Here is a 26,663-nt window from a genome sequence, read left to right as displayed (position 1 = left end):
GATGTTGAATGTTGCATGCATTTTATTCCACTTATTTTGTTTGTTTAATTTTATGGAACATTAAGAGTGGGATAGAAATGCATGTTCTTGAAGCGCAATTGCTAGAGCGTGGCACTAGCAACACCAAGGCAGTGGGTTTGATTTTTTTTTTAGAGAACACACATCAGTCCCGTCACAAAAGGGGACATTAGTGGGGCAGTGCTCCCCCCAGATGAAACAGCGTTTCCCCCTTATGGTATGGTCAAACTTGTTATTTAAAACAAAAAAGTTGCTTGAACTTGACAGCTTTTATATATGTGTAGTGCACTGCACGCTCTCTTCAGCAGTTTTTAAACCATAGAAAAGGAACTACTAATCTCTACAACAGTAACTATAAATCAGAAAATTTGACGCATTATTACATTAAACGTAATAGTATGAAACAAAATTACATTTATAGTAACACATCTCCAATATAGCCCCTGTAATTATTTCGCCTCATTATTTATTCAAATGCAACAAGCCAATGGCAAGTCTCCAGCATCATACCTTCCAATACGTTTATATTTTGTTTTTAGACAATCTGTTTATTAAAGTAAAAGTTGGTTGTGGTATAATACATAGTAGATATAAATAATATAAGATGGTTACAGTAAACATACAGTATTTTTGCTGTGCCATCATCAGCTTATGAGAAAAACTCACACGGTAAAAACAAACATCAGAGGAAAGATTAAGTAAGATATTTTACTCCTGCGACCTGCCCCGATTAGCTTAATGGTGAGTACACTTTAATATGCTACAGGTCACGTTTGTTTGTTGCTTTCTGCATGTATCGTTATTATTATTGCGTTGCTGGTGGAACTGAAAACTCTTGTTTACATCGCGTGTATAGGTTACATGACAGCCTTGTGTTTGTCTATTTTAAATGGGTTTTAGTTGTCAAGTCTGTTTCTCACTAGGGGTGGGAATCGAAGGGTACATCACGGTACGCTTCGATACACGATACATGGCTCACGGTAACGGTAGTATCACGTTGTTGTGATTCTCTGATAATCATGTATTGCTTGCTAACAACGATATCTGACAAACTATAAAAACTAACTGTCCAGAAAAAGATAAAGTGCAACTTTTGTCTCTTTATGCAAGTCCACAAAAAGCTAAACGTTTTAGGAGTGCAAGCTGAAAATTTAGGTGCACACCTTATATCAATGAATGCAATTCATTTACTTTTTCCCCTTAATAACTGCATTACTGACAAATACTTTGATAATAAATAGACATCTCTATATGCGTTTGTTGCACTTGTCATTTTGCACAATTGATCAAACTGTAATAGGAACCAAAATACTTTTATATTTGTAATTTTGGTGTTAATTTATAAGTTCTCCTGCTCTCTCTATCTCTCATCTATGCAATGTCTAATATCTATTAGCACCACCCCAAGGAGCCATTAAGTAATGATGCTGGGAAATCTATTTAGGGCATCTTGTTTGTTGATTAATTTATCGATATTTGATGCCAAAGCATCAATTATCGTATCGCCAGAGACAGCCAAACCATACATTCCCATAACGATATATTACCCACCCCTATTTCTTTCTGTATGCCCCCCATTCTGTATGTTCTGGCGACGGCCCAGACACACATACTGATAAAATGTATATCTCGAAAAAACTAAGTTGAATGAAGTGCCTTCTGAGATGGACTTTTTACAATACACATACATATACACCCAAAAAATGCTTGGTTGTTTTAACTCCTGGTTGGGTAAAATATAAACCGCTGGTTCACATTATAACAATAGCTATAACTATAAAAAATATAGTTTTAAAAATCGTTTTATATTAAGGAGAATAGAGTTCACACCACTACTATAACGATAAAGATACAATGAACGATATCATTGGGATCACTTTCTGACCGTTTCCCCCCCTGATGAACGATAAACCATTGACAGCCAATCAAATCTATTTGAACTTCATGTGCATGCGCACTTGAAATGACAGTGGGAAAGCTCATTGCTGAGGTCTATAAAATAAAATTACCTCAGATATTCTGCGCTGATGAAGTTGCTGTGAAATTGATTAAGTAATGCTTCTTCCCTACCACACTGACTACGCCAAAAGGTAAGATATTAGATTACACAAACTATTAGATTCACTGTTTAGAGTTACGTGAAACGTGTGTTGAGAACATCTGCTGGTTAGCCACTGTGTAAATGCATCAAGAACAGCATATTTACACATTCAGTGACATGTAAACAATTGCAGAAGTTTTTATTACACGAAACATGCAATATTAGTTAATGTCATTAAAGGCAAGTGATTTGTGTGAGTGCCGCGCGCATGAGCAGTGATGTGGACGCAAATATAGTTATCGTTATAGTTAACGCTATAGTTATTGTTATAATGTGAACGCCCCTTTAGTGTTTGTTTGTTTCTTGCTTGTTGCGGCACTAAAATGTTTTTTTTTTCACATGTTTTTTTGTTTGTTTTAAATTTCATGTAGTGTAAGTATTGGTGGGCTACTCCTGAAAAAACCCCAGTTCGATTTCTATTATATTTGTCATAGGCAATACAAGAGGCTGACACTGTTTAAATAACAGTTTATAAAACTGTCAGGGTTGATGGGGTGGACAGTAAATGGTGACATATTACTGGCTGACAGAAATCAAATTCCATAAAAGCGAAATTGAAAACACCCTAAAGCCTCAGTGCTGCCAAGTAGACAGCTTATTTTAAAGTTTTCACAAGAGAAAAAAACTTGCCGGAGCGGTTTGTTGCAGTTTATTAAAAATAGAGAAAAAAAACAATCGGTACCTCTTGGTAAGGGGTCAACCATGACCCATTTTAACCATTTTTTTTTCTCTGTCTCAGACCAGGGTTCATAGTGTCACATGTATAAAGTGTACAGGACTCAGTTCTGTAAAGTATTTTATAAATGGAGTGTGCAGTAGAACTAAATGATGTCCATCGACAGGGCTGTACATTAACTTTTTTGCACATAGCACTGATGCTACAGAGGTTGAAAGTTTTGTAGCACAGGCCAAACTGTTGTAGCACAAACATAAAACTTCATCATTACCATTAAGTTATCATATCTGTAATACATATACAAGTAATGAAGTTCATCACTTACATGAAGTACCCATACAGAGCACTAAAAATACAAACTATTACAAAAATAGTTTTTAGACAAAGTTTTATTTGCTAATAGTTTAACATTAAATAACATTTTTTCCCAAATCGTTAACTATTAACATACACTGCTAACGCATATCTTGTTTCTTGGAGTAGACTCTGTCCAACTAAGCTTGCACTATTTAACGTGCATTTTCCCATCAACACGCTCAACTAGCAGGGTTGTACAATTTATGGGCGTGTTAGCAATTGTGATAATGTAGTTGAACGAAATGACTCAATGCAGCAGGGACGCGAGTTTTAATTGCACAATAGACTACAACTACCATGTATAATAACAGTGCGCCGTCAATATCACACACTCACTTTAGACAATATTAAGCACCTGTTAGGAACATGCAAAACTGTACATTCGCACGCGTGCTACAATGGAAAATGTATTCTTCACACAGACCATTTTTTATATAGCACATGCAATAGTTTTCCTTTAGTGCAATATACAGTAGTGTGCAAAAGTCAGGCCACCATGCCAGAATTAGAATTGATGTTTTTGCAATGTTATAGTGATCATATATAATGGTTTCTCAGTCTTTTTAATATAATACATCCAGAAGATACAGGAAATGTGTATTTAGGATTAAAAACTGTATAAAATGTAAACTGATGTGTCAAGTTTTTAGGGTAAACTCCCCTTCTACTTGAACAATAGCAGGAAACAGCAGGATGTCTTAAACCTACTCCCTTTGAACGAATGTGTTAAAAACAACACATTAGATTAGTGTTGATTCTGGGACAACATTTAGCGTGTCCATCCATCTCTGTGTTATTATTGAAACAACACATTTAACTTTGTTAAAATTACACATAATGTGTTAAAAGCTTAACGCACAAAGATGTGTAACTCCTTTTTAAGAAGAAATTAAATCCTAATTTCTAATTTTAAAGAAATTAGTCTTTTTACTTCATTCTGCTCAAAAACGCTCAATAAAGCAATAAGCCCCAAGAAGCAGTGGGTTACCAGTGCATTTTATAACAGCTAAGGGGCGTTGTTAGGCACGATGAGAAGCGGAGTGCCTAAAACCCCCTTAGCTGTTATAAAATGCACTGTAACTCCACTGCTTCGCGGGGTTTATTGCGTTTATAAAACTGTTACTTCATATGCATAGCAGGGTTTCACAAAATGAAACACAAATAAGTTGTAATTATATTAGTACAAATATTACTCTTCTGCCAAACAAAGTAGTTCCTCAGAATCAAGTGTTGCTGCAACAGAGCGCAATTCTCAAGCAACACACAATGTAAATATGATTAAAGCCTGTGGTGTTTATTTTTATAAATCAACATTCATCTAAAATATACATTAACATTTATATTGTGCAACTGTTGAAGTGATGATCAAATATGCTTGGAAGCATGCTGAACTCTTTCCTTGTCAGCGTTTTTTTTTTAAGTTGCCACCCAGTTTTAGTTTAATGCCTTACAGAAAAATTATCTTCTTTAAATAAACATAAAATATCAAATGAAAGAACAGACCATATACGCTTTCCAACAACAACAACAACAAAAAAACTGTTTCATCCTACCTTCATTTGTTCTCTTATCAGTTATCACCTCTGAAATTTTCAGCTAAAAGCGGAGATAATTCCATTTTTGTGAAGAACTTTTGGAAGATATCAGATTCAGAGCCATCAAAACTTACACGTCACGCTAAATCAACCACAATGCTGTTGTTTCGAGTCAATGTGTCAGTGTTTAAGTTGGGTAAGATTGCCATCTAGTGGATAATAGCGGAAATATCAATTTAGGACAAAACAACCCAGAGAACGTTTTCTTTTTATTGACGAAATGACTCAACAGTATTTATTGACATTTATCTGGATATCGCCATAATTGTGCAAATGTAGAAAAATAAAAAAATGATTAAAGACTGTGGTGTTTATTTTCATAAATCAGTAAGCAGCAACAGTGGCGCAGTGATACTTGTGATGCGGTCTGAACCGTGGGTTTACCGGGGTATTTTATCACGGCTTAGAACGCGTTTCAACCAATCAGAATGAAGAACCAGAACGAGTCGTTTTATAAGATGTGTTTAGTGCCAACAGAGGTCACACTAAACACAGATGATGCTTAAAAAAGACACCTGGAAATTTAAATATTTATTTTTTGTACATATTTTCCTTTTCAGTTTGTATCTTAATAAAATAAATTGAAAAATAAATATGGATGACATTAAAACTTCTAAAACAACAAGTCTGTTGGTGGTGGTGGCCTAAGACTTTTGCACAGTAATGTATGTCGCACTTTACAACCCTGTCCATAGATATGTAGAGTAGGTGCAGATGTTTGTACGTTTAAGTTCAGACAGAGACAGTATAATGAAACAAATTGTAGAAAAAAAGTCATAAAAAAAAACATTTCCAAATACTTGGAAATAATTTGATTTTGCTTGGTTTAAATGAAGTATTGAGTTGTGTTGAATTAACGGTTTCTTTCTCCACCTGCATCCTTTCCTTCTGAAACAGATGCCTACTGGAGACGGCCGTCTGTCCAGCCATAACGTGTCGCCCTAGTATTGCACACACTCCTACTATTCATCTTACCTGAGTCAGGGGCTCGGCACGGCCGCCTGTGTCCCACCCAATACCTGCCCTGAGACCAAAGCAGCAGGTCAGTCCCAGACACACATACACACACACACATACACATGCTCTTAGGCCCATAAACTTTTATCCAGAGATTATCAACAGTGTGAGCAAGAACATCTGAGGGAGTCAAGGGCGCTGTAAAATTGATAAAAATAAATAAATTCAAAGGTAAAACTTTTATGAGGGTCATTTGTTCTGGTGACTTCAGATTTAAAGAGACAAGGACCGTGTGATAAGCGTTGTAATTTTAATCTAAGAACATAATAAATTGTATGTTAGCATTTTTTTTATTACAAAAAGTCCAGTGTTAATGTGGAACATGGAATGCCTTAATTGTTTACTTGATTCTTTTTTCATTTAATATTAAATATAAACTGCATATATGGCATATGCAGTGTGACAGTGTTACACTACTGACATGCTTTTTGGTTAAAATAACATTATCAATTCAGATTTGGTATTAAAGGACATCTGAGTGCTCGCCTTAAGTATAATTGGTGCGGTCCTATGATCCAACATTCCCCTATACAAGCTTGGCACCTGCGCTGGATCTTAATGATTTTTACATGCTGATTTGAAGTGTTTAAAACATGAGGGTGCCTGTCACCCCCACTATCATTGTAGGGGGTTTTATGTTCCATTACAACACAAAACACTCGCAGCTGGGTGGTCCCATCTCCAAAACACAGATACACACAAGCCAGCAATAATGGATTTTTGTCCACTTTATATTTACCGTATATGATAAACTCATACTGAGTGGTTTGTCATCATTATGATTTCTTTTAATTAGACAAACATAAAATGCGCATAAAATTAGGAAACAAGTATTAAACTTGGATAACTCGAGCCATATCTAGGAACAACAGGATAGTTAGGCTTTATTCATTCGGGCCAGTAAGTAGTAACTATCTAGCAAACAAACAGAAACTACACAGACTTTCTGCGAGTGTCATATTCGCAATTGTTACAATTAGACCTTAGCTGTCGTTCTCTGGATTTTGTTCCCAGCATTGTTGTGCGCTAGTAACCATAGAGGACTTTGACAAATTACTGCATGAACATGTCATGAGATCATTTAGTCTTGGAGAAAAAGAGACGAGCATATTCTATAAAGTAGCCTTACAATAAGACACAATGTAGCATTGTTTTAGATGACTCTGCCCCTGAGTCTATCTCTGCGTGTCCGTACACTGTGGGTGTTTATTTTCTTTAGTGCCGGGATAATCAGCCAAATAACCTTCAGAAGTGTGGCGCTGTCCTTTCTGGGCAGCCCCCACAGCTGTCTCTGGAAAATTGCCTCTGGGGTTAGTGAGCAGGAACAAGTTAAGATTTACAAACAATGATGAAGCTTGTCATGCGTCTTTCTCCATCCGTCACGAGCGGCGGCCCGCCGGGGCGTCGAAGTGTTCTTCATAAAACTCAGCTCGCTGTGAAATACGCCCCTGTGCGCTCTTTACTGCTAGGAGCTCGTCAGCAGCGCTCCGCCATAAATTGACTAGGCGTAGGTGACACTGCACTCCATCACCCACCAGGGCAGCCATTCCTCCGCCCCGCATCCGCCCCCCACCCCGCGCCAGCCGCTCAGCCCGTAAGATGATGTGCCCACTGTGAGTTATGTTGAAATTTCAATGTTATACGAGACAGTCTATAGGTTTTACCTTTTTATCTCATGCTGTGTTTTTCTTTGTGCCGTTGTTTATTGTTGGAGTATTCAAAGTTAGTTTTGTCTTGTGGACTGGGCCAACTTTATTATTCGGGAGTAGAAAGAGTGATTTTCCTTCATGTAGGCAAGGGGATTTACAGTAAGGAAAATTTAAAATGTTGTGGCCTTTAGGAAAAACATACCTCCTGTGTTGTAAAGGCATTGACTTTTGCAGTACATAACAAAATAATTACTATGCTTTCTTTAGATGTAGTTCTGTGGTAATACCATGTTGTTTTACACTTGGTAATGCCATGGTATTCATTCAATAGAGTGTAAATATAGTACAGTATCATTCAGTAACATAGTACTATATATTTCAAAGTACCATGGTGGTATTATCATGTGATACATACCTTTAATGCATCATGGTACTTTTTATTGGTGTCCATCAGTACAGCTTTTATTTGAATACAAATAAATAAAATTGCTTTATTCACAAGTTATTACAAAGCCAGTCACCTACACTTAATTGAATGTCATATGTGATGTTGTTTTGACATATCGATCGGCCTGAAGCCGTTTACAAGCCACAAATTTAACAGATGACATACAGTAGTTCTTGCTCAGAACGTGATATCATTTCAGAGGTAGCGGACAACTAGTAAAGCATTTCCGGAAAAAAAACACAATCTTATAGGAGCAATCAAAGAGCCCATTCATTTTTTTTTCATCACAGAATTACAAAGGTGAATTATACTTTTCTCTCCCAACACAATTGAGAGGAAATTTAGCAGGAAGAGGTGTAACGTCTCATCTAACAGAGAGGCCATGGAGCTTTTTAACACTTAATCCGTCCTGTTTGTTTTAATCCCCTTTTGAACATGTACTGAACTCAGGCACAGCTTGTGCCCTTGGGGTTAAGTGCTGTTACATTTCTCCCATTATTTGGTTGTTACAGAGTTTCGCTAACCCGGCTAGAGTTACAGTTAGGGCAAGAGTTCATAAGAAGCTACATGCACTAGGCTTTAGAGTTAGTTTGAACATTTAATGCTGTGCTTAAAAAAGCAAAAAAGAGAAAAGAAACTGCATGTCGCATTGTTTGTTTAAAGAATATACATATATTTATAGCCATGTGCAGTGGAAATTATTACTAACATAAAGGTCAGGTCATTGAGTCATCTATGATAAGCCAGTTTCCATCTCTCAGTAAAACTGCACCTTGGTCCTGATATTGTCATTTTGGTGCTTTAATACAACAAACACATAGGATTGTTGGAAGGGCAGAATTGAACCCAAAATTGTCTTAATATCTTATAGTGTGTTGGTGCTTTAAGTTTTCGTTTAGTAGACAGTTTGCACGTGTTGAATTTGAATTGTTCACATGATCACAAATATCAAGAGGGGTGAGACAGATTATAAAAAAAGTATTTTTTATGCTGCCTGCATGTGTGACAAAATCTTGCGCAACGAAATTAAAACGTCACAAGATTTGTTGTGGAGGTGAAATTATGTTAGCATAAAGTCGAGTTTCCAATAATGTTCATTTGGCAACTCGTATAAAGTCTGAGACACGTTGTGTTCGTTAATAATTAAGATGTGAAGTGTCTCAGCAGTTTAAACACTGACTTTTAGTTAACATTATTTAATGTCTGCTTGTTCTTGCTCAAGAATTACAGTGGGTGTATCATTTCTATTGTAAAGAATTGGACAAATATTAAATATTAACTCTTTCGCCGCCATTGACGAGATATCTCGTCAATTAAGAGAAAACGCTTCCCCGCCAATGACGAGATTTTTCGTCTTTCCGCAATACCGCTATTATCCGCAACTTATACAACCCGTAAGTAGTGCCTCACGTGAAAGAGAAAGAACTCCGTGTATGTTTTAAAGATCGCTCTGCATCTGATCTCTATCAAAAGTCCTTCACAAAAATTGAATTATCTCAGCTTTTTGCTTAAAATTGGGTGTTTTTAAAGAAACCTACCCATGTTTGAGAGGGGATTACACGAGAACTAATGAAGGTAGGATGAAATGTTTTTTTCTGTTCTTTCATTTGATATTGTTTGTTTATATATTTAAAGAAGAACATTTTCTGGAAGGCATTAAACTTTTGTGAAAATCATGAAAAATGCTGGCGCTGGCTGCCAACTTTAAAAAAAAAAACGCTGGCGGGGAAAGAGTTAAAGGAAGGAATAATTGACGACGGGCCATTGAATTATTCAAAAATAATGCACACCCAAGGTGATAAAGCATTACTTCGCAGGTGTGCATTATTTTCGAATAATTCAAACGATCAATTCTCAATTATTTTGCTTATAAAAAGGTTACCACAGACATTGCTCTGATGGTATTTTTAACAAATTTGACAGGTTAGGTGTGCGTTTATCGAAAAATAATCAGAATAATGCCGCATTCAGACAGCCAGCGATGTTATCGCTGTGTGTCGCCCGTCTTTTTCAATGAGGCGTTTCTAACTCTGGTTGTCATAAACAAATGAGTACCATCCACGCCAGTAACTGACGAGAGAAGGATGACGTGAACTCCACTGATTCGTTCTCATTGGTAGTCGTTCCCGAAATTCGCTCGACATTTGCATAAAGTAAACATTTTTCTTAACTTTCTCGCGTCGCTAGACACGCCGATGTTGCCAACGGTCACTTTCGCTCGTGCCGCCGGAAGTCGCCCGGTTTCCATTGAAATGAAAGAGATGGCGTCCCTCTGCTACTGCTGGTCGCTGGCTATCTGAATGGGGGGTGAAGCATTCAACAGCCACGTGGTATAAATGGATTTTAAACCTTGTTTGGCCAAAAGTAAGCGTTTCTCAATCTTAAATAAAAGCAAAATAACAATTGTGAGACTGTTGGTGCCCTCTGCAGGCATTTGTTATAATACATAATGCTGGTTTTTATAACAGGTGTGTTTACTTGGTTTTAATACTTTATTTGATTAATGAACAAACTCCATCGCACACCTGTAGTGAATAGGTGCGTAGGAAAAAAGACCAACAATTAGGTCGTATCAGAAAGAAAAAACTCCCGCACACTATCATATACTTGCAATTTAAAATAATTTATTTAACAACGTTTCGGTCTCACGACCTTCATCAGGTATACCTGATGAAGGTCGTGAGACCGAAACGTTGTTAAATAAATTATTTTAAATTGCAAGTATATGATAGTGTGCGGGAGTTTTTTCCTTTCTAATACTTTATTTGAACCAATTATTATTGCATTATTATATGTAATTTTAGAGGTTATTGCTCACTTTTTTTATTTATTATCAAAAATAACAAATTACTTCATTATCAATTACCAAAATCACTGTTAGGGACAGTCCTAGATTAATTTAAAATATTTCAAAATTATGTGATTTCAGTTTCCCATTCATATATTTTATCATTGAGGATTAAATTTTTTTTTTTTAAGAACCCAATCTTGTGTCTCGTAGAGTCGCACTTAAAATGGCTCTACGAGAAACACGATTGGGTTCTTGAGAACGAGATGTGATTTTGAATTTTTTTTTTAAGAAATCTTCATTGATAAAATATATGAATGGGAAACTGAAATCACACAAGTTTGAAATCTTTAAAAATGTTATTTAAATTTTAAGTGTCTCGTACCAAGTTTTTGGTAAGTGCTTATTTCCGTCCCAGATTGTATGTTAGTAATAAATTTAGGTTAGGGTGTATTTATTCCATTCAATGGTTTTTGGCAAATTCCTTATCGTCCTGAATAAAGGGTTTGACCTCAAGGACAGAGCTGCATCACATTCAAATCAGTGAAGTGTGTCAAACTGACAGGGCATATGCTGAGGTTCTGTGTTTCTATCACAGTTCTTTTTGCACTTCATTTTACCTAGACCAATTAACTGGTCAATATTTGACCATGTAGAGATTATTGCCGTCGGTCAATAACCTTGACAGCTTGCTTGAAATGTTTAAAGTGAATCTTGAGTAAATGGGCATTGTGTAAAGTGAAATTGTGAATGCCTTATATCACAATTAAATTATTATTATATGCAACTCTCTAGATATCAGTGCGGACAATGGTCACATTGGCCTGATAAAAAATCTAAATAATAAATCTCAGTACATATGAGAATTATTACATTTTACATGCTGTGCAGTCTAATATGTTTCACCATTATAACAGAATATGTAGGTTTTGTTCATTTTTGTATATTCATGTACTTTTTACACTGTATAAACAAATGCAGAACAATTTGTTAAAACGAATATGGTCAATTCAACCTAGTATTTTTGTATTTAATATAGGGCTGCACGATTTGGGTAATTTTTCCCATTGCGGTTATTGATGCTAATATTGCGATGTGCGATTGCGATTATACTAAGTGGTATCATGAGTCAACTTGATGGGTGTTAAGGAAAATCCACACACAGTTTAGCTAAAATGTGTATTTGTAAAACTAGAAATGTTTTCGTATTGCCACGTGATGTAGCAACTGCTCAGTGTCAGTAATCCTAAATCCAAAATACCGCAATACAACCGACAAAGAGTTTTTTTAAGCTACCAGATCACTGTCAACCTCCTCTGCATCCATCTTCGCTCTGGTATAAGTGACGACGTACACCACACACGTGCATGCCACACGTGCACTGCCTTTTTTGTTCGTTTTTCTTTCTTTTTTTAAACAGCAAGGAATATCATCAAAGTGTTATCAGAAAGTTTGTGTTAACAAGTCCACACATTTATTTATTTAATATAATTGCAACATTTTGCTGTCATATAATCGCACAGGCTGACATCGCGATTGCGATGCGATTAATTGTGCAGCACTAATTTAATATCTTTGTAAAACCTAAAGCCCTACCATTTAGTCCAGAGATCAGCTCATTTGCATGTTAAATGACACACCCCAAAAACGGCAAATTTTTTGCTCACACCTACAAAGTGGCATTTTAACATGCTATAATAAATTATCTATATGAAATTTTGAGCTACTGTATAACTTCACATATATACTCGACAGCAGGCCCCACCGCACAATTGTAAGCTTATAATTGTAGACTTGTAGCTGTAGGCTGTATATGTTATGATGTATGTTTTTAATAATCAATATGTAAATATAAACGTAAAATATTGGTGACACTTTACAATAAGGTTATGTTTGTTAACAATTAGTTCATCCATTAGCAATAAACAATCTAGCATTTATTAATCTTTGTTCATGTTAATTCGGCATTTACTAATGAAATCAAGCATTGTTACTGTTAACAGTAATTAATGCACCACGAACTAACATGAACAACTGTATCGACTTTAACTAAGATTAACAAGAATCAACACATGCTGTAAAACTATATTGTTCATGTTAGTTAATGCATTTACATTTTTTTTTATTCCCAAGTTTGTTATTGGTAATGGCAAAGTTTGTTTTTGGGTGACCTCCAATCCAAAGGCTTTCACAGGAATTGAAATGTCTGACATTTAGTCAAGTAAATCAAAGTGTGAACCAGTGGCCGGCAGGCAAAATCCCTGTCTGGAGTGTTATTTAACCGCATAGTCAGTAACTCCTCCATGTCATGCTGTCTTTCCTTCTCTACTGCTGATGCTAAACGCTCTGTCTTTTCTCTCTATGGATCGGTTAAATACCAGTGTAATTGCCTGCTCCAGGCTCAAGCACTGTTGTAATGTGTTGTACAACATTTCCATTAACACTTGCCTGAGGTGTTGAGGAGATTAAATAGATAATGACTGCAGCTAAGGGCCCTGCTCTCTTTAGCACACTTTCGCATCGAGAGTATGGTCTAAATGAGAGCAAACTGAAAATCTTTGTAATATGTTATTAAATTAGGAAAGATATGTTAGTAGCTATAATAGGCACATATTCAGTGCTTTAAATTTATTTTTAAATCCATTAGTGTATAATGAATTATACAACATATCTTGAGTGTTATATGACATGTCTTCCATTGGTTGGACAAACATGTAGTGTCTACTGGGTCTCACACCATTGAATGGGTGAATGTTGCTGTTTTGGGCTCCACATGCATAAGCTAACAGAGCAAATGCTTTGATAGCACCACAGAGACAGTATTTTTTTTCAGGCTGTAAGGATAGAAAAATGACACACTTTTGCTATAATCGATCATGTTTACCAGTGAAAATGAGATCATTCAGCAAAATGTTGACTTTGTGAGATCATAATTAACTTGGCTCTTAACATTAAATCATTTAGCTGAATATATTGAGATGCTGATTTCATCCAGCGAGGCTGTAGTCTCCCCCACCGTCGTTCTAACCAATTGCCTGCATCACTTATTCTGAACTCACAATTATTTTCTCTCCTTTAAACATAATGACACAAAATCCCTCAAATCATCGATCCCGTGTCTCAGGTCATTATAGTATATCCATAATGTTTCGACGGATCGGTGCGCGGACAGGGAGACGGACGGGTCATTTGCAGGGGTGCCGGCAGAAGTGCCAATGATTTAGCAGAGAGGAGGGCCTGTCAGTTCTCTCGGAGACACTTTCAGACTGGGGACAGATTGGCGAACAATACAGGTCTGGAGGTGCTTATGTGTTTAATTAGCCTCTGACCCTGGCACCATGTCTCCTGTCAGACGTTACAGGCCACTCATGCAGATCTCTAATAGACCGATAATGGGAACTGATGAGGTTTCATTGTTTAAAAATAAAGGATGTCAGTAGTTTTATATTCATTTGTGTGTGTTTTTTGTTTGTTTGTTTGTTTGTTTGTTTGAATGAATAGAGTTATGCACCACAATCTTAAAGCAATATGTGAGTATTTACTGGCAAGTATCACTAGTGTATGCTAGTACATACTCATCAAAATCTTGCTTTAAGTATTAAACTTTACAGTGTAAATCATCCTGTAGTGACATAAGGATACTTTAAATAATCTGGATTGATAAAGGGAAGTGTGCAGTTACATTTCTGAGCAGCCAGAACAGTAGCCAGGTTGATGACACAAAATACGAAAATGCTGTAGAAAATGTATGTCTAGATATCTGTCAAGTGGGCTATTTGACTTTTTGGACTTGTGGCAGGAATTACCTAGCAATCCTTACTAGGGCTGGGCAAAAAAAGTTTTTTCGTTTAATCGTTTTTTTTATGTGGTCGATTCAAAATCGATTCTCAGAGAGCAGAATCGATTTTTTTCTTTCATATTTATTTCTGCAAACATTGAACGTAAGATTAACGTTAATCTAATTACTAGTCTTCTTCACTATATGTCACTAGCCTGACGTTGTCATACTCAATTCTAGTCAGAATTTGAGTCTGATACAGCTCCATTGAGCTATAATTATGAGGCGTGTCTCAAACGAAAAATGCCTCTGCACTCAATTGGATAGACCTATGACCAATAAGCAATAAGCAACGGAGTGTGTGACGTCGTACGTTACGTCTTTTGCAGCCTGACCGAACTGCTAGTTATTTCGCTACAATGACACTAAGATTGTGATTATACTAAGTCTTAGAGAACGTACATCAACACCTACTATGTTTACAACATTTCATTTATATCACAACATTAAGTATTTACTAAGTCATACAGTAAGACTATCTCTTACCATTTGTACGTTAGGTGAAATTCATCCACGACGATACCCATTACGTTGGCTTGAAAAATATCTGAGCCTAGCGTGTCCCTCCACTTATTCAGCAACCACGATTACGGGCTTTCGAAAAGAAGCTGGCAACGACCGCTAATTATATCCATCTCGTCATGCACGCCGAGTTGCATCGCCTTGATACCAGTTTCAGTTGCGACCAACTTTTGCCGAATCCCGTAGGAAGGACGGCAAAAACATCAACAAATGCCTTGCTCGCGTTTCTCTGTTCCTCTTTTAAAATCAATGCTCGATATCGTTTTACAACAGACTCAATGTCAGAATCCACACATCTGAATTCTACAGCGGCAGCCATTTCGTTGTAAACAGATTGAACACACGCGCTCTTTGGTGACGCAGTTGATTACGTTACTGTTCATCATCTGTCCATCATTGTATAAAGCCCGCCCTGACAATTTGATTGGTTCGACCAGCTTTGGGTCTAGCATAGTAGCTCCTCAACGCAGAAACCCCAGACCGATCTTCCCGTTCTCAAAATCTTGTGGGCGGGGCTAAGATCGGCTGGCATCCAGGCTAATATGTCACCCTCTTTTTTGCCTTTCGCAATGTTACCAAGGAGCGAGAGGTGAGCCTGTCATTCATTCAGTCAGTGCTTAAAATGACAGTTTCAGGTGCTTCATCGACGTTGATGCCACCTTCACATAAAAAGTCAGAGGTATGGAAGCATTTTAGATTTCGCAAGCAAGACGACGACGATAGTGTTCTGGCATTTAATTTCTTCTTATTAATTACCCACTTGTAAACTGCTGTTCACTGTTCTTTTTATTAATATAGTATTTGTATTAAATCTATATTCATTGGGTTAAATCGAGGATCGACAAAAAACACGGCCCGAGAACCGGAATCGAAAATTGACTCGAAATTGAATCGACTTTAGCTTGTGAATCGAAATCGATCTGGAACATCTGAATCGATACCCAGCCCTAATGCTTACATTGGTAACCATCTAGAACATTGTGCCGCTGAGTGGTTCACAGGAAGGCACCATAGGTCAGAATATGTAAAAAAAGTAATTACATTTAGTTAATATTAAATGTCCCAACCATAGACAATTTTTTTAGGGTTGCAGCAACTAATCTATGAAACCCATAAAAATCGGTTACGAAATGTGTTGTCAATTAGTTTGTCAGTGATGTCACATGCTCCCGCACCTTTGGAGAACGGATACACGTTCGTTTTATAAATAAAGTCAGGTGCTGTTTCATCATACATAGCGAGCTGCACGTTTATCAAGCGTTGCCAGGTCCCCTGCCTTTCAGCGTAGTTCTGAATTGGGCTACTTTTAACTGTTTTCACAGGTTGATGATTTTCTGTGGGTTAAAGATGGAAGGATGTGGTTGACTAGTTGTTGGTATTTGGTCTGTGACGAGTCATTGGGATGCTTTTGGACAAATTTTGAATGGCCATTGGGCTGGTTTAGTTTTGCGGATCTGGCAACCCTGACAGGATAATGACGTAGGAAAATGTGCAAAAGAATGCTGGTTAATAAATGCTGGATTTATTTTGTCCATTAATTTAAAACAGTTTCAGCAGTAACAACATAAACAAGCGGCTGTCGTGGTCCGCACGTAACTTCTGGTAAACTCAGCTAAGAATAAATAACAACAAAGTTCTTTAAACGTAGTTTATTTATATAACAAGCAAAAAAACAACACATATATTACCTAGGAAACCAAAACATTTGTTGTTTTCGACGAGGCATTTGTTCAAGACATCAGTTTAGCAACTACTCAGACCATTAAAAAAAACGGAAGTAAAGTTCGGATCCAGACGTGTATCACGTTAGCGCATGTGCGTCCAAAGAAACCTTCTATAAGTGAGTTTGTATTTTTTGAATTGTTTTTAGGTTTTCATAAAATTAATAATGAATCACACACTAAACATCTGTTTAAAAGTATGTGGGAAGTCAAGGTTTTTATTACTGTAACAATGCATGTATATCATATAGCTTATTTATTTTGTTAATAACGAATAATGTTAATTCTCATCAAGGTCTAAAGTTGAAAATAAAAAAATTTTAATCTGTGGAACAGCACATCCCTGAAGATTACAACTCAATATGTTTTGTTTATTTATACTTTGACATTTAAAAATGTTTACTATTTACAAGCTGCACACACTTTTTATTTAGGGCTTTAAATCAAAAAGATTATGTCAGTTTAGCTCTGTAGTAGTCAGTGGCGGCTCGTGACTGCTCATCCGAGGGGCCCAAATTAAAATACTGTATGTGTTCGGAGTGTCGTGTGTTGCTTGTGTCTTCAAAATATGTGTTTTTTTGTGTCATGTAAACCATGTGCATCACCTGTTTTTGTCTAAATAAGTGCCTGCTGCACACGCGTCAAAACCGTTTATGATAAAAGAGACGCTCACGTTCACAAAATACAAACAAAACACTCCCTTAACACTAAGATTATGTGAGTATCTGGCAAACGTGAGCATCTCTTTTATCATAAACCCTTTAGACGCGTCTGCAGCAGGCACTTATTTTGACAAGACACATGATTCACATAGGTTCACTCAATGCGCAGAACACATATTTTGAAATTACAAACCACACACATGACGGGGTACATACCAGTTTGTGACGAACTTCGCATCGAGCGCCCTCAAAAAAAGAAGTCACGGGCCGCCGCTGGTAGTAGTACTTTTCTACACATGAATACCCTAATTTATTTAACTGTAATAAGTGAAAAACTATTTGAGCATGTAAATATTTAGGTTTTTATCCGATTAGTTGGTTAATAGAAAAAATAATCGCCCGCTTAACCTATTAAATATAATTAAAAATATATATATAATTATCGTTAGACGAAGGCAGCCCTGCATATTTTTTCTTATTTCTCTAATTAACAGTGAATCATCAGCTTATTTTCCTTAAACCTAGCAGATCAACCATTGCATGTTTGCAATGAAGTGTTTGCCTGCTTGCTGTTAAGTAAAAATCACATAAGCATCTTGTTTTATACTCAGGGTCCCAATGTGATTATGAGTGAGAGCCCTGGTCTGAGAACAGCATCCGTCTCTGCTGGCTGTTCACCGGCTGAGAAGTCAGCATCTGTTTAAGGTGCTGCCTTCTTGCTGTAGGCCTGTGTTTTCTGCGCCATTAAGTCCTGCCACAGCTCTAATGATTGAGAGACGTGAATGTCATTCTACACGGGGAACTCCATTTTTTTCCTGGCACGTCCTCACCTAAGCAGTGTCCTACAGATGTGTGTTTGATTCGTTAGCTTTTTTTACCACTTTGATACAGTGAACAATTATTTCGGATTTTCATATCTAAGTGTACGAGTGAGTCTTGTATACACGTCCGAGCACGTATGCCTGCCTGCCTGTGTATGTGTGTGCGTGTGCCCAGTTTGCGTTATCTCTGCGCAACTGTGTTTGTTTATCTAAGTGAAGGCATTATGGACCCTCATGGCCCAGTGCTGGCAGTATATGAGTTGCAAGGAAAGAGCTTATCCACAATAGATCAGCCCTGAATTACCATCTTCTCTCACATCTGGGCTTTTGTTCACTTTTTCAAACTGCCAGAAATGATTGAGCTTCTTTCAATGTTTCCCCTCCCCTTTTCATGCTCTTTTAAAAAAAGCTTCCTTTTGTTAAACCACACAAAGACGGTTTAATAGTTGGGAAATCTAAGATAGTCAGCTGAACAAGGGTGAATAGGTCAGAAGTTCAGATGGGAGAATAAGCTCTTTTTCGGGTTTACAGAAAAATAAATCCTCTCTCGTTTCAGTACTGTTTTACGCTTGACAGACACGTGTGATGTTTGGTAAATTCTTGTGTCATTGCCAGCGTGTAGTTTACAAAGGAAATTTCTCGTTTGGCAACTCCGATGAATACATCTGTGTTGTGAAGGTTTGGATAAATGTAATTCTTTTCCAAATGAGATTACAAGTGTGCTATATTGTGCCATTCACCAGTTTAATTTGTATTAAGTCTTACCTACGTTTTTAAAGCCTGATTGTTTGCATTAGAGAGTGTTTATGGGAGCGATCTGACATTAGTCTATATTAAGTGGTAATACAAAGATAATCAAAGGCAACGGAGCCGCAACGCAGAACATGTCCGCTCTGCAAACACGAGCATCCGGCCCCCCCTCGGGTGATTTACCGTCCCCGTGAACGACCTGTCCGATCACCCGCAAGATCTCCCCTTTAATTACACCATAGATTTCCTCCTGATGAACTCCTTCAGAATTAACACTGCCACTAATTCCAACCCCTCCTCTTTCACCCGCTCGCTGTGTATTACTGCTCTACAAAGAGCATCGGTGCAGTTTAGCTACACAAACATTAGTATTAACGATTGGCCAGTTTGGAATTGGTGACAAACTGCGGGCGGAGCGCAAAGTTTTGTAGCCTGAAACCAATCAGGAAGTTAATGAGGAGAAAAATTACTCCTCTTCGCCAGCGCCCCTTAATTACCTCCACGCCAGAGCAGCGGAGAGGAGGAGAGCTAGATGGGAAAAAGGGATGAGAGGCGCAGTAAGAGTCTTTATGTTCCTTTTCTCGGGTTATGAAGGTCAGGAAAGCAGCTGAACAGGATTTGTGTGACTTGCCCCTCCCAACACTCGTAACTTTGATAGACTCGGCACAGAGACTGTAATGTATTAGCTTCATATGCACATTGAGATGAGTAGTGACTCGGCTCAGTGCACAAACCATCATCCGTGTTTATAGGGAACTATAACGGTTTGTTCTGCTACTGTTTCAGGTTTGCATTAACATAGCAAGTAATTACATTTATCATTAATTAAACAAATACTCATTTGTAGAAAACTAAAGGCTTTGTGCCGGTTCAGTGCTGTTCTTTAGTTATCTATGCGCACACCAGACATTGGAAAAACACTGCATAGTAAACACATTACTTTTCCTGTAGTCGTTTGCTTGGTCAGCAGTCTGTCTGGCTCAATACGTGTATCGTCAGGTCGAGTGAGTTTGCCAAAGTAGCCAGAACTTACTGCAGTTGGAGATTCATAAAAGGATCCATTGTTTTTACTTTGTTGTAATGTCGAGGAGCTGACCGCAGTGTTCCTGCGGTTAATCGACGTTGGGTGGTTTGAAAGGATAAGCTGATAATCGCATGATAAGAAATGCTTTCAACAGCAATATTTCCACACTTATTATGTTCCTGGTCAAGATTCAGCTTGTTCACTTTTTTTGTAGAAATAAAAATAGTAACTCTTCATCTTAAAATAAGCTTTTTAATATGTATTGTGTACGCATGCCATGAAATCCTTGAAGTTTGTGAATCTGGGGGAAAATTCAAGGCTCTGGAAAGTTTTTGAAAATATACATACATAGATACAGGGCATTAAAGTGCTTGAATCTATTTTATGCAAGAAGTTTTCGGGGAAAAAATCCATATTATTCCCTGTGTAGTGTAGGATAATATCATACAATGTCTAGCCGTTTTAAGCACACGTGCTAAACTGTTTTCTTTAAATGCTTATATCTTCTGTAAAATGCTTTTTTGCAATGAAAATGTGTCGGGTTACGTATGTAACCGTTGTTCCCTGAGAAGGGAACGAAGCGCAGCGTCTCCCTTGCCATACTGCCTGCGTCCCTGTAACGCCAACTTTGGCAATATTTCAGATAGCGATATACTTCCTGGCTCCCACGTCACCCTGTCTTTGGCGTTAAGCCTCACCATTGGTTGAATTTGATATACACATTCAGACACACTTACCCTTGGAGGCGTCCACAAAGTGTCACCGCAGCGACGCAGCGCGAGTTCCCTCGACAGGGAACTGTAACAATGTATCTTTAAAGGTAACACAATGGAACCTTACTTGAAATGCGTCCCCACATTTAGTCCTTGAATTTGAGGGTATTGGACCTGGAAATTGCAGGTGTATTATGGCGCTTTTCCATTGCATAGTTTAGGTTGGGTTGGGTCAGCTCACCTCACTTTGGCTTGGTTAGCTTTTCCATTGAGTTTAGTAACACTTGGGAGTGGGAGGGATTATAGGCGTGTCATTATATTTGCGCTGCCTACTGCTGTGACATCATACAAGTGAGAGCGTCGTTGGAATGCTATACATCATACATTCATTTATTTCTCGGTCCACCACAAATTTTAAATTGACCACCACAAATAGATTTTTGCACATCGTTTGGGAACTTACAGCAAAGCACAGATGACAACAGGTTTACTTGAGACAGCGCAAGCTAGCATGAAGGTAAAGCTAATCTTTTTTACATTATAGCGATGACGCTGGTAGTGACGATTCTCTCAGACCAATCAGTGATCTACAGTGTTTTTGCGTTACGTTTTGGTAATAGCTCAGCTTGCTTGGAACCCCCGACCGAGGTGGTACTAAAAAAAGTATTGGGTACTACGTACTGCACACAGTGGAAAAGACCCCAAAAGTAAGCCGACCCAAACCGTGCAGTACTATGCAATCGAAAAGTCAAACATTTCAAACATTTAAATGGTAAATGGACTGCATTTATATAGCGCTTTCATAGACCAATGGTCATCCAAACCGCTTTACATATCGTCTCACATTCACTCATTCACTCACACATTTGACGGTGGTATCAGCCATGCAAGTTGCCATCCAACTCGTCAGGAGCAGCTGGGGTTAGGTGTCTTGCTAAAAGGGACACTTCACCCATTTGCATTAAGCTTTGTATAGCTAGAACCCCAGTCATGTTTTTGAATGGTCGTGCATCATTTCCTCAGTTGCCGCTGAAGAAGGAGAAATACAGATTTCAGTGAAATGAAATGAAATCATTTTGCGTCATTGAAAGCAGGAAGTCCAATATCTTTGTTGAGGGGGTGAGACTACAAACACCTTTTTTCTCGGTCAAATAGGCACCAAATTCGAAATGTATGTCACATTTTGACTATAAATATGACGCACTTTCAATAAAGATGAATGTTTCTACGGGTGAAATGCTTCTTTAAGGACACCTTGACACTTGGTCAGGTGGAACCGGGGAAGGAACCTTACAATTTGTAGACAACCTACATGAACCACTGAACCAATGCCGCTAGCACTTTTTTAGCAATTTAGCACTTACTAATTCTTTAATTATAGATTTTCTTATTTTAGAAAAAATAACAAACTCATTAAAATATAAAATAACAATAGGAACTATAGGAATTTTGTGGCTAAATTAAAGGTGCAATGTGTGACTTTTAGAAGGATCTCTTGACAGAAATGCAATATAATATGCATAACTACATTATCAGTGGTGTATAAAGACCTTACAAAATTAACTGTGTTAGAGCTCTTTTATGGGTCACCTTACATGGAAAATGCCATTTCGCGTCACCATGTTTGTAGTAGCCCTGTTCTACAGATCGTGTTTTGTCACTACGTTGTCTCAGACAATGATGTTTTTGCCCTGTTGCGGCTACCGTAGCTTCACTATACGTTTCAAAAAGGAAGTTTGAGCTGTGGACTGAGTTGTGGTTGCAATTCACAGTCTCACCGATAGATGCTGCGTAAAGTTCCACATTGCACTTTTAATTTAAAATAAATCAAAATTACGTTCTTCAAAAAAGTAGCCATCCTTTGTCTAGAATTTGCTAAGTTGTTTGCATTTAATCAACCAGCTTATTGAGGTTACATTTACATTTATGTAAAGAGGCTTTAATCCAAGATTCCTTAGCTCCACCAGGAATAGGAATGCTGTTATCACCCTGCAAAACCTTTTAAAAAGATTAAAAGGGTTCTCATTTATTCTCCAAGTTATCCATTTTAAAGATGTTTCTTTAAATTTTTTTACATTTAATAAAGATTATTAAAATAGATTATTTAATAATTAAATTAAATGAAATATCAATAATCGGCATGCTTGGATACATCAGGTATATTATTTAAAAATGAGTAGGGCTGTAACGATTAATCGTGCAAATGCGCATTTTCTCAATGAATGAATTTGAACGAATTATGGTGAAATCCCGGCACATCCGAACGCCAGGGGGCGCTCTCATGCAGAAACTCCCTTTGTGCCACAGAAGAAGTAGCATTACAAACGCTATTCCAGGAAATGTCTACTACAGGAAATTTTATATCGCTATTCTTTAGATTGTTTCAGGTATTTATTATTTAACGAGTGTTGCTTTTTTAAATGCACGCTATAAACGACTCCGACTTCCTATAGGGTGGCCATTCATGCCAGTTCCGCCGGACACGTCCCGAACATGTTTTCGGGTTCGTTCTCCGGAAGTCGCGTTGCTCGACCACATACGTCATCAAGGTTCTCACATTTCAGTTAAAATACGGTAGAAAATTAAGATTTATTTATTTTAAGACATACAATCATTGTAGTTTCATTCTTACCTTGAAATGTAACGGTTGCTTTTCTGAAATTAAACCGGAAATATTAAACCTTGATGACGTCGTATGCGGTCGACCAACGCGACTTCAGGAGAACGAACCCGAAAACATGTTCGGGACACGTCTGGCGGAACTGGCACGAATGGCCACCCTAACTTCCTACTGACCAAATGCTGAAGTACATGCACAAGCTGTGCATGAAACAAACAATCGCAGCCTTGCGATTCAGAATCGAATTCCGACAGGCATTTTTAATGGGACATGCAATTTAATCGTTACACCCCTAGAAATGAGTGTTCCCCCTGTGTTCCAGGGGACAATCAACTAGATTGTCCCCTGGAACACAGACTGTTTGATATTTGTGACCCTGGACCACAAAACCATTTTTAAATAGCATGGGTATATATTTGTAGCAATAGCCAACAATACATTGCATGGGTGCTTAAAATCATTAGGATATCAATTAAAGATCATGTTCCATAAAGATATTTTGTAAATTATATATATATATATTTAAGCAATATCGCTCGAGTAGGAGTGTGCCGAGTGCCGGAGGCAATCACAGCCGTGATGATATAGAGCTATATCACACGACTCCGAGAGCGATATTGCTTTTATACTACAGTTCGACGGCACACGTTTGAAAAATGAAAACTAGAAAACAACAACGGAGTAATTTTAAAAGCCTCTTTGTTTGAGAACTACTTCTTCTGCCACGGATTTGAGGGCGGCCAGAATGACAGGTAAAACTTTCGGCTGCTTTGAAGCTCATAACAACTCAATAAACGGAAAAGCCGTTACTTTATATTACTGTTTCTTGGTCACAAAGTGTAGTTTTAAGATTAGTTCAGTCGAGAATGTATATGTATTATATTTAAATCTGCAGTCGATTAGTAAAGATAGCGCCTGTTTGAACGTTTGCTTAGTGAGATTCGGTACGAATGAGAACCAAAGCATGAGCGGACGTCAGTGTTCACTCGCCCCGCTGACCACCGCCCTCTCTGGGCTACATCTCTGACAGGGATTCCCTGGCTCTCATGTTGGCCTGATGGTCAAAAAATAGATCAAATCACCAGTATTTGGTGTCATGATGAAACTATTACTTGTTTTCTTATTCATATTTAGTGTCTTTTGTGTTGTTATTGTTTTGGCGCGAGGTAAAAGTTAATAAAACTATACTTCTATAATGTTACTATTGGTTTACCATTTCATCTTAACGCGATACGAGCACTCGGTTATTATTAGACTTCGTTCTTGTCAGTACTATACCAAACTGTCAGAGAGATGTTTTTGCATGCTGCTTATAAATATACCAGTGGCGATATCTCATAACATGTTTTAATAGTCACGTCCCGATTAAATAAATGATCAATGTCCACATTTAAAAGCTGCGGTGCTTACCTGCAGTTCCACTGTGTTTTCGCGTTCTGATAAGAGATATAGCTCCTGAAAAAAATTAGTGTTTACTTTCCAAGTGTTAATCGTCCACACGATGTGACAAGACATTACTCCCATTAACTTTAACATAACATCCAAGAGCGCTGATCTTTGAAGGAATAATAACTTCCGATTGGGGATTCACAGACTGATTTATGAGCCAGTGAACTAATGAGACACACGGAGAGTGATTCAAAACAGGGCGGTTGTGTATGTCTGCAGTTTTTTCATTCAGAGATGAGCCTGTTTAGAGGACCTCCATTCACTAGGTGGCGGAATGATACGAAAGGTGAAGCGGTTACTGTGCCGTTATCAGTAGAATATTGCACGCCTCTCAGATTCGAGAACCAGAAAGAACTGTTGTATAAATATATATATGTGTGTGTGTGTGTGTGTGTGTGTGTGTGTGTGTGTGTGTGTGTGTGTGTGTGTGTGTGTGTGTGTGTGTGTGGAATAATTGACGACGGGCCATTGAATTATACGAAAATAATGCACACCAAGGTGGTAATGTAGGTGGTTACACCGCAGGTGTGCATTATTTTCAAATAATTCAAAGGACCGGAGTCAATTATTCCTGTTAGGTGTGCGGTTTACAGAAAAATAATCAACACCCATAGAACATTTCTCAGCCAATCAGAATGCAGCATTCAACAGACCCGTGGTATAAATATATATATATATATATATATATATATATATATATATATATATATATATATAAATGTATTTATCCTTAGTAATATGTGTTGATATGATTTTTGTGCACCCTCCAAATATTGTCCTATCCTTACATATCATACATCAATGGAAAGCTTATTTATTCAGCTTTCAGATGATTTATAAATCTGAGTTTTAAATTTAACAACAGTTAGTTGATGTCTAATCCATCTACTTTCAGCTTTCTCTGATGGAGCACAAAACTCCAGTTTGAGCACGCTGACCATCAGCACTGAGAACAGACTGGAGTGTGAAAGCAGCTCAGAGTCCGGCACCTTTTCCGTGGACTCCATCATAGAGGGAGTGACCAAATAAAAGCTTACAACAACCCCTCCAACCCCAACAACAGCAGCTTGAATCGTATCTTCTCAAATTGAGGTGTTTTCACACAATGATTCTGGTAAAAAGAAGTAGTAAATTGTTGAGTATTTAGTTGGTAACACTAATCAACGTATTACCTTTTGCATGGGGTTCTTCAAGATTTTTATAGAAATGAGTTGTTTTACTCTAAATGAGTCTGTACACTGTAATGATGAGATATTCAGTATATATAGTTCATTTACAATGTTAGTGTCACAACGTTTCATACTGTTTAATTAAGTCTGATTCTTCTAATAAAACGTGAGACAAATCAATCCATACAAACACCCTATCATAACTTCAGCAGTGCAGACAGCTCAGTAGTGCTGTCTCTGATCTAATGGATAATCTAACTTCTTACTACGACCTTCATGATCCGAGCTTCTCGGGCATCACCACAGACTTGTGTTGTAAGCTGTGCAGAGGAGGGTGGGGTTAATATGCAGGTAGAGAGGAAGAGATACTATTAAATTATGCTTCAATCTCACAGCTTGTTTATTTATGGCCATCGCTAAAGGACATCATTTAACTTTTGATGATTTGCATCCATCCCGTTCCTACCCATGATCCAGCTAATACGCTGCACTCTTCTGAGCTTTCTCTTGTGTAATGTCAATCCGTGCCCTTGATTTTAATAGTGTTTGCACAGCGACTGTCCTAAGGTCATGAATAAATCGTAAAAGAGGGGAAACACAAAACTTTTACTGTTCATTAGAGAATGTGTTTGTGACGCTACATGCCTATAGTAGTTTCTTGGGCATCTAATAGAAATGAGCTTTATATGGTATGTGTTCATGTTTTTTTTAAGATCTCCTGATGT

At 37.6% G+C, this 26,663-nt stretch overlaps 1 protein-coding gene across 1 annotated transcript in view; it reads left to right on the top strand.

Moving 5' to 3' along the window:
* dmrt1 (doublesex and mab-3 related transcription factor 1) overlaps positions 1-26,663 on the top strand; it is a 39,350-nt gene that overhangs the window by 12,376 nt on the left and 311 nt on the right. Inside the window, 2 exon segments of the mRNA XM_055200109.2 lie at positions 5,645-5,789; positions 25,665-26,663. The exon segment at positions 25,665-26,663 is cut by the window's right edge and continues 311 nt beyond it. Coding sequence (XP_055056084.2) covers positions 5,645-5,789; positions 25,665-25,798 — 279 coding nt within the window. The 3' untranslated portion in view covers positions 25,799-26,663.

This window comes from Misgurnus anguillicaudatus, chromosome 22 (genome assembly GCF_027580225.2).
Source record: "Misgurnus anguillicaudatus chromosome 22, ASM2758022v2, whole genome shotgun sequence".
In the NCBI taxonomy this organism is placed as follows: Eukaryota; Metazoa; Chordata; class Actinopteri; order Cypriniformes; family Cobitidae; genus Misgurnus; species Misgurnus anguillicaudatus.
The sequence above is the reverse complement of the archived record's forward strand: the minus strand, read 5'-3'. Positions and strand labels throughout refer to the sequence as shown.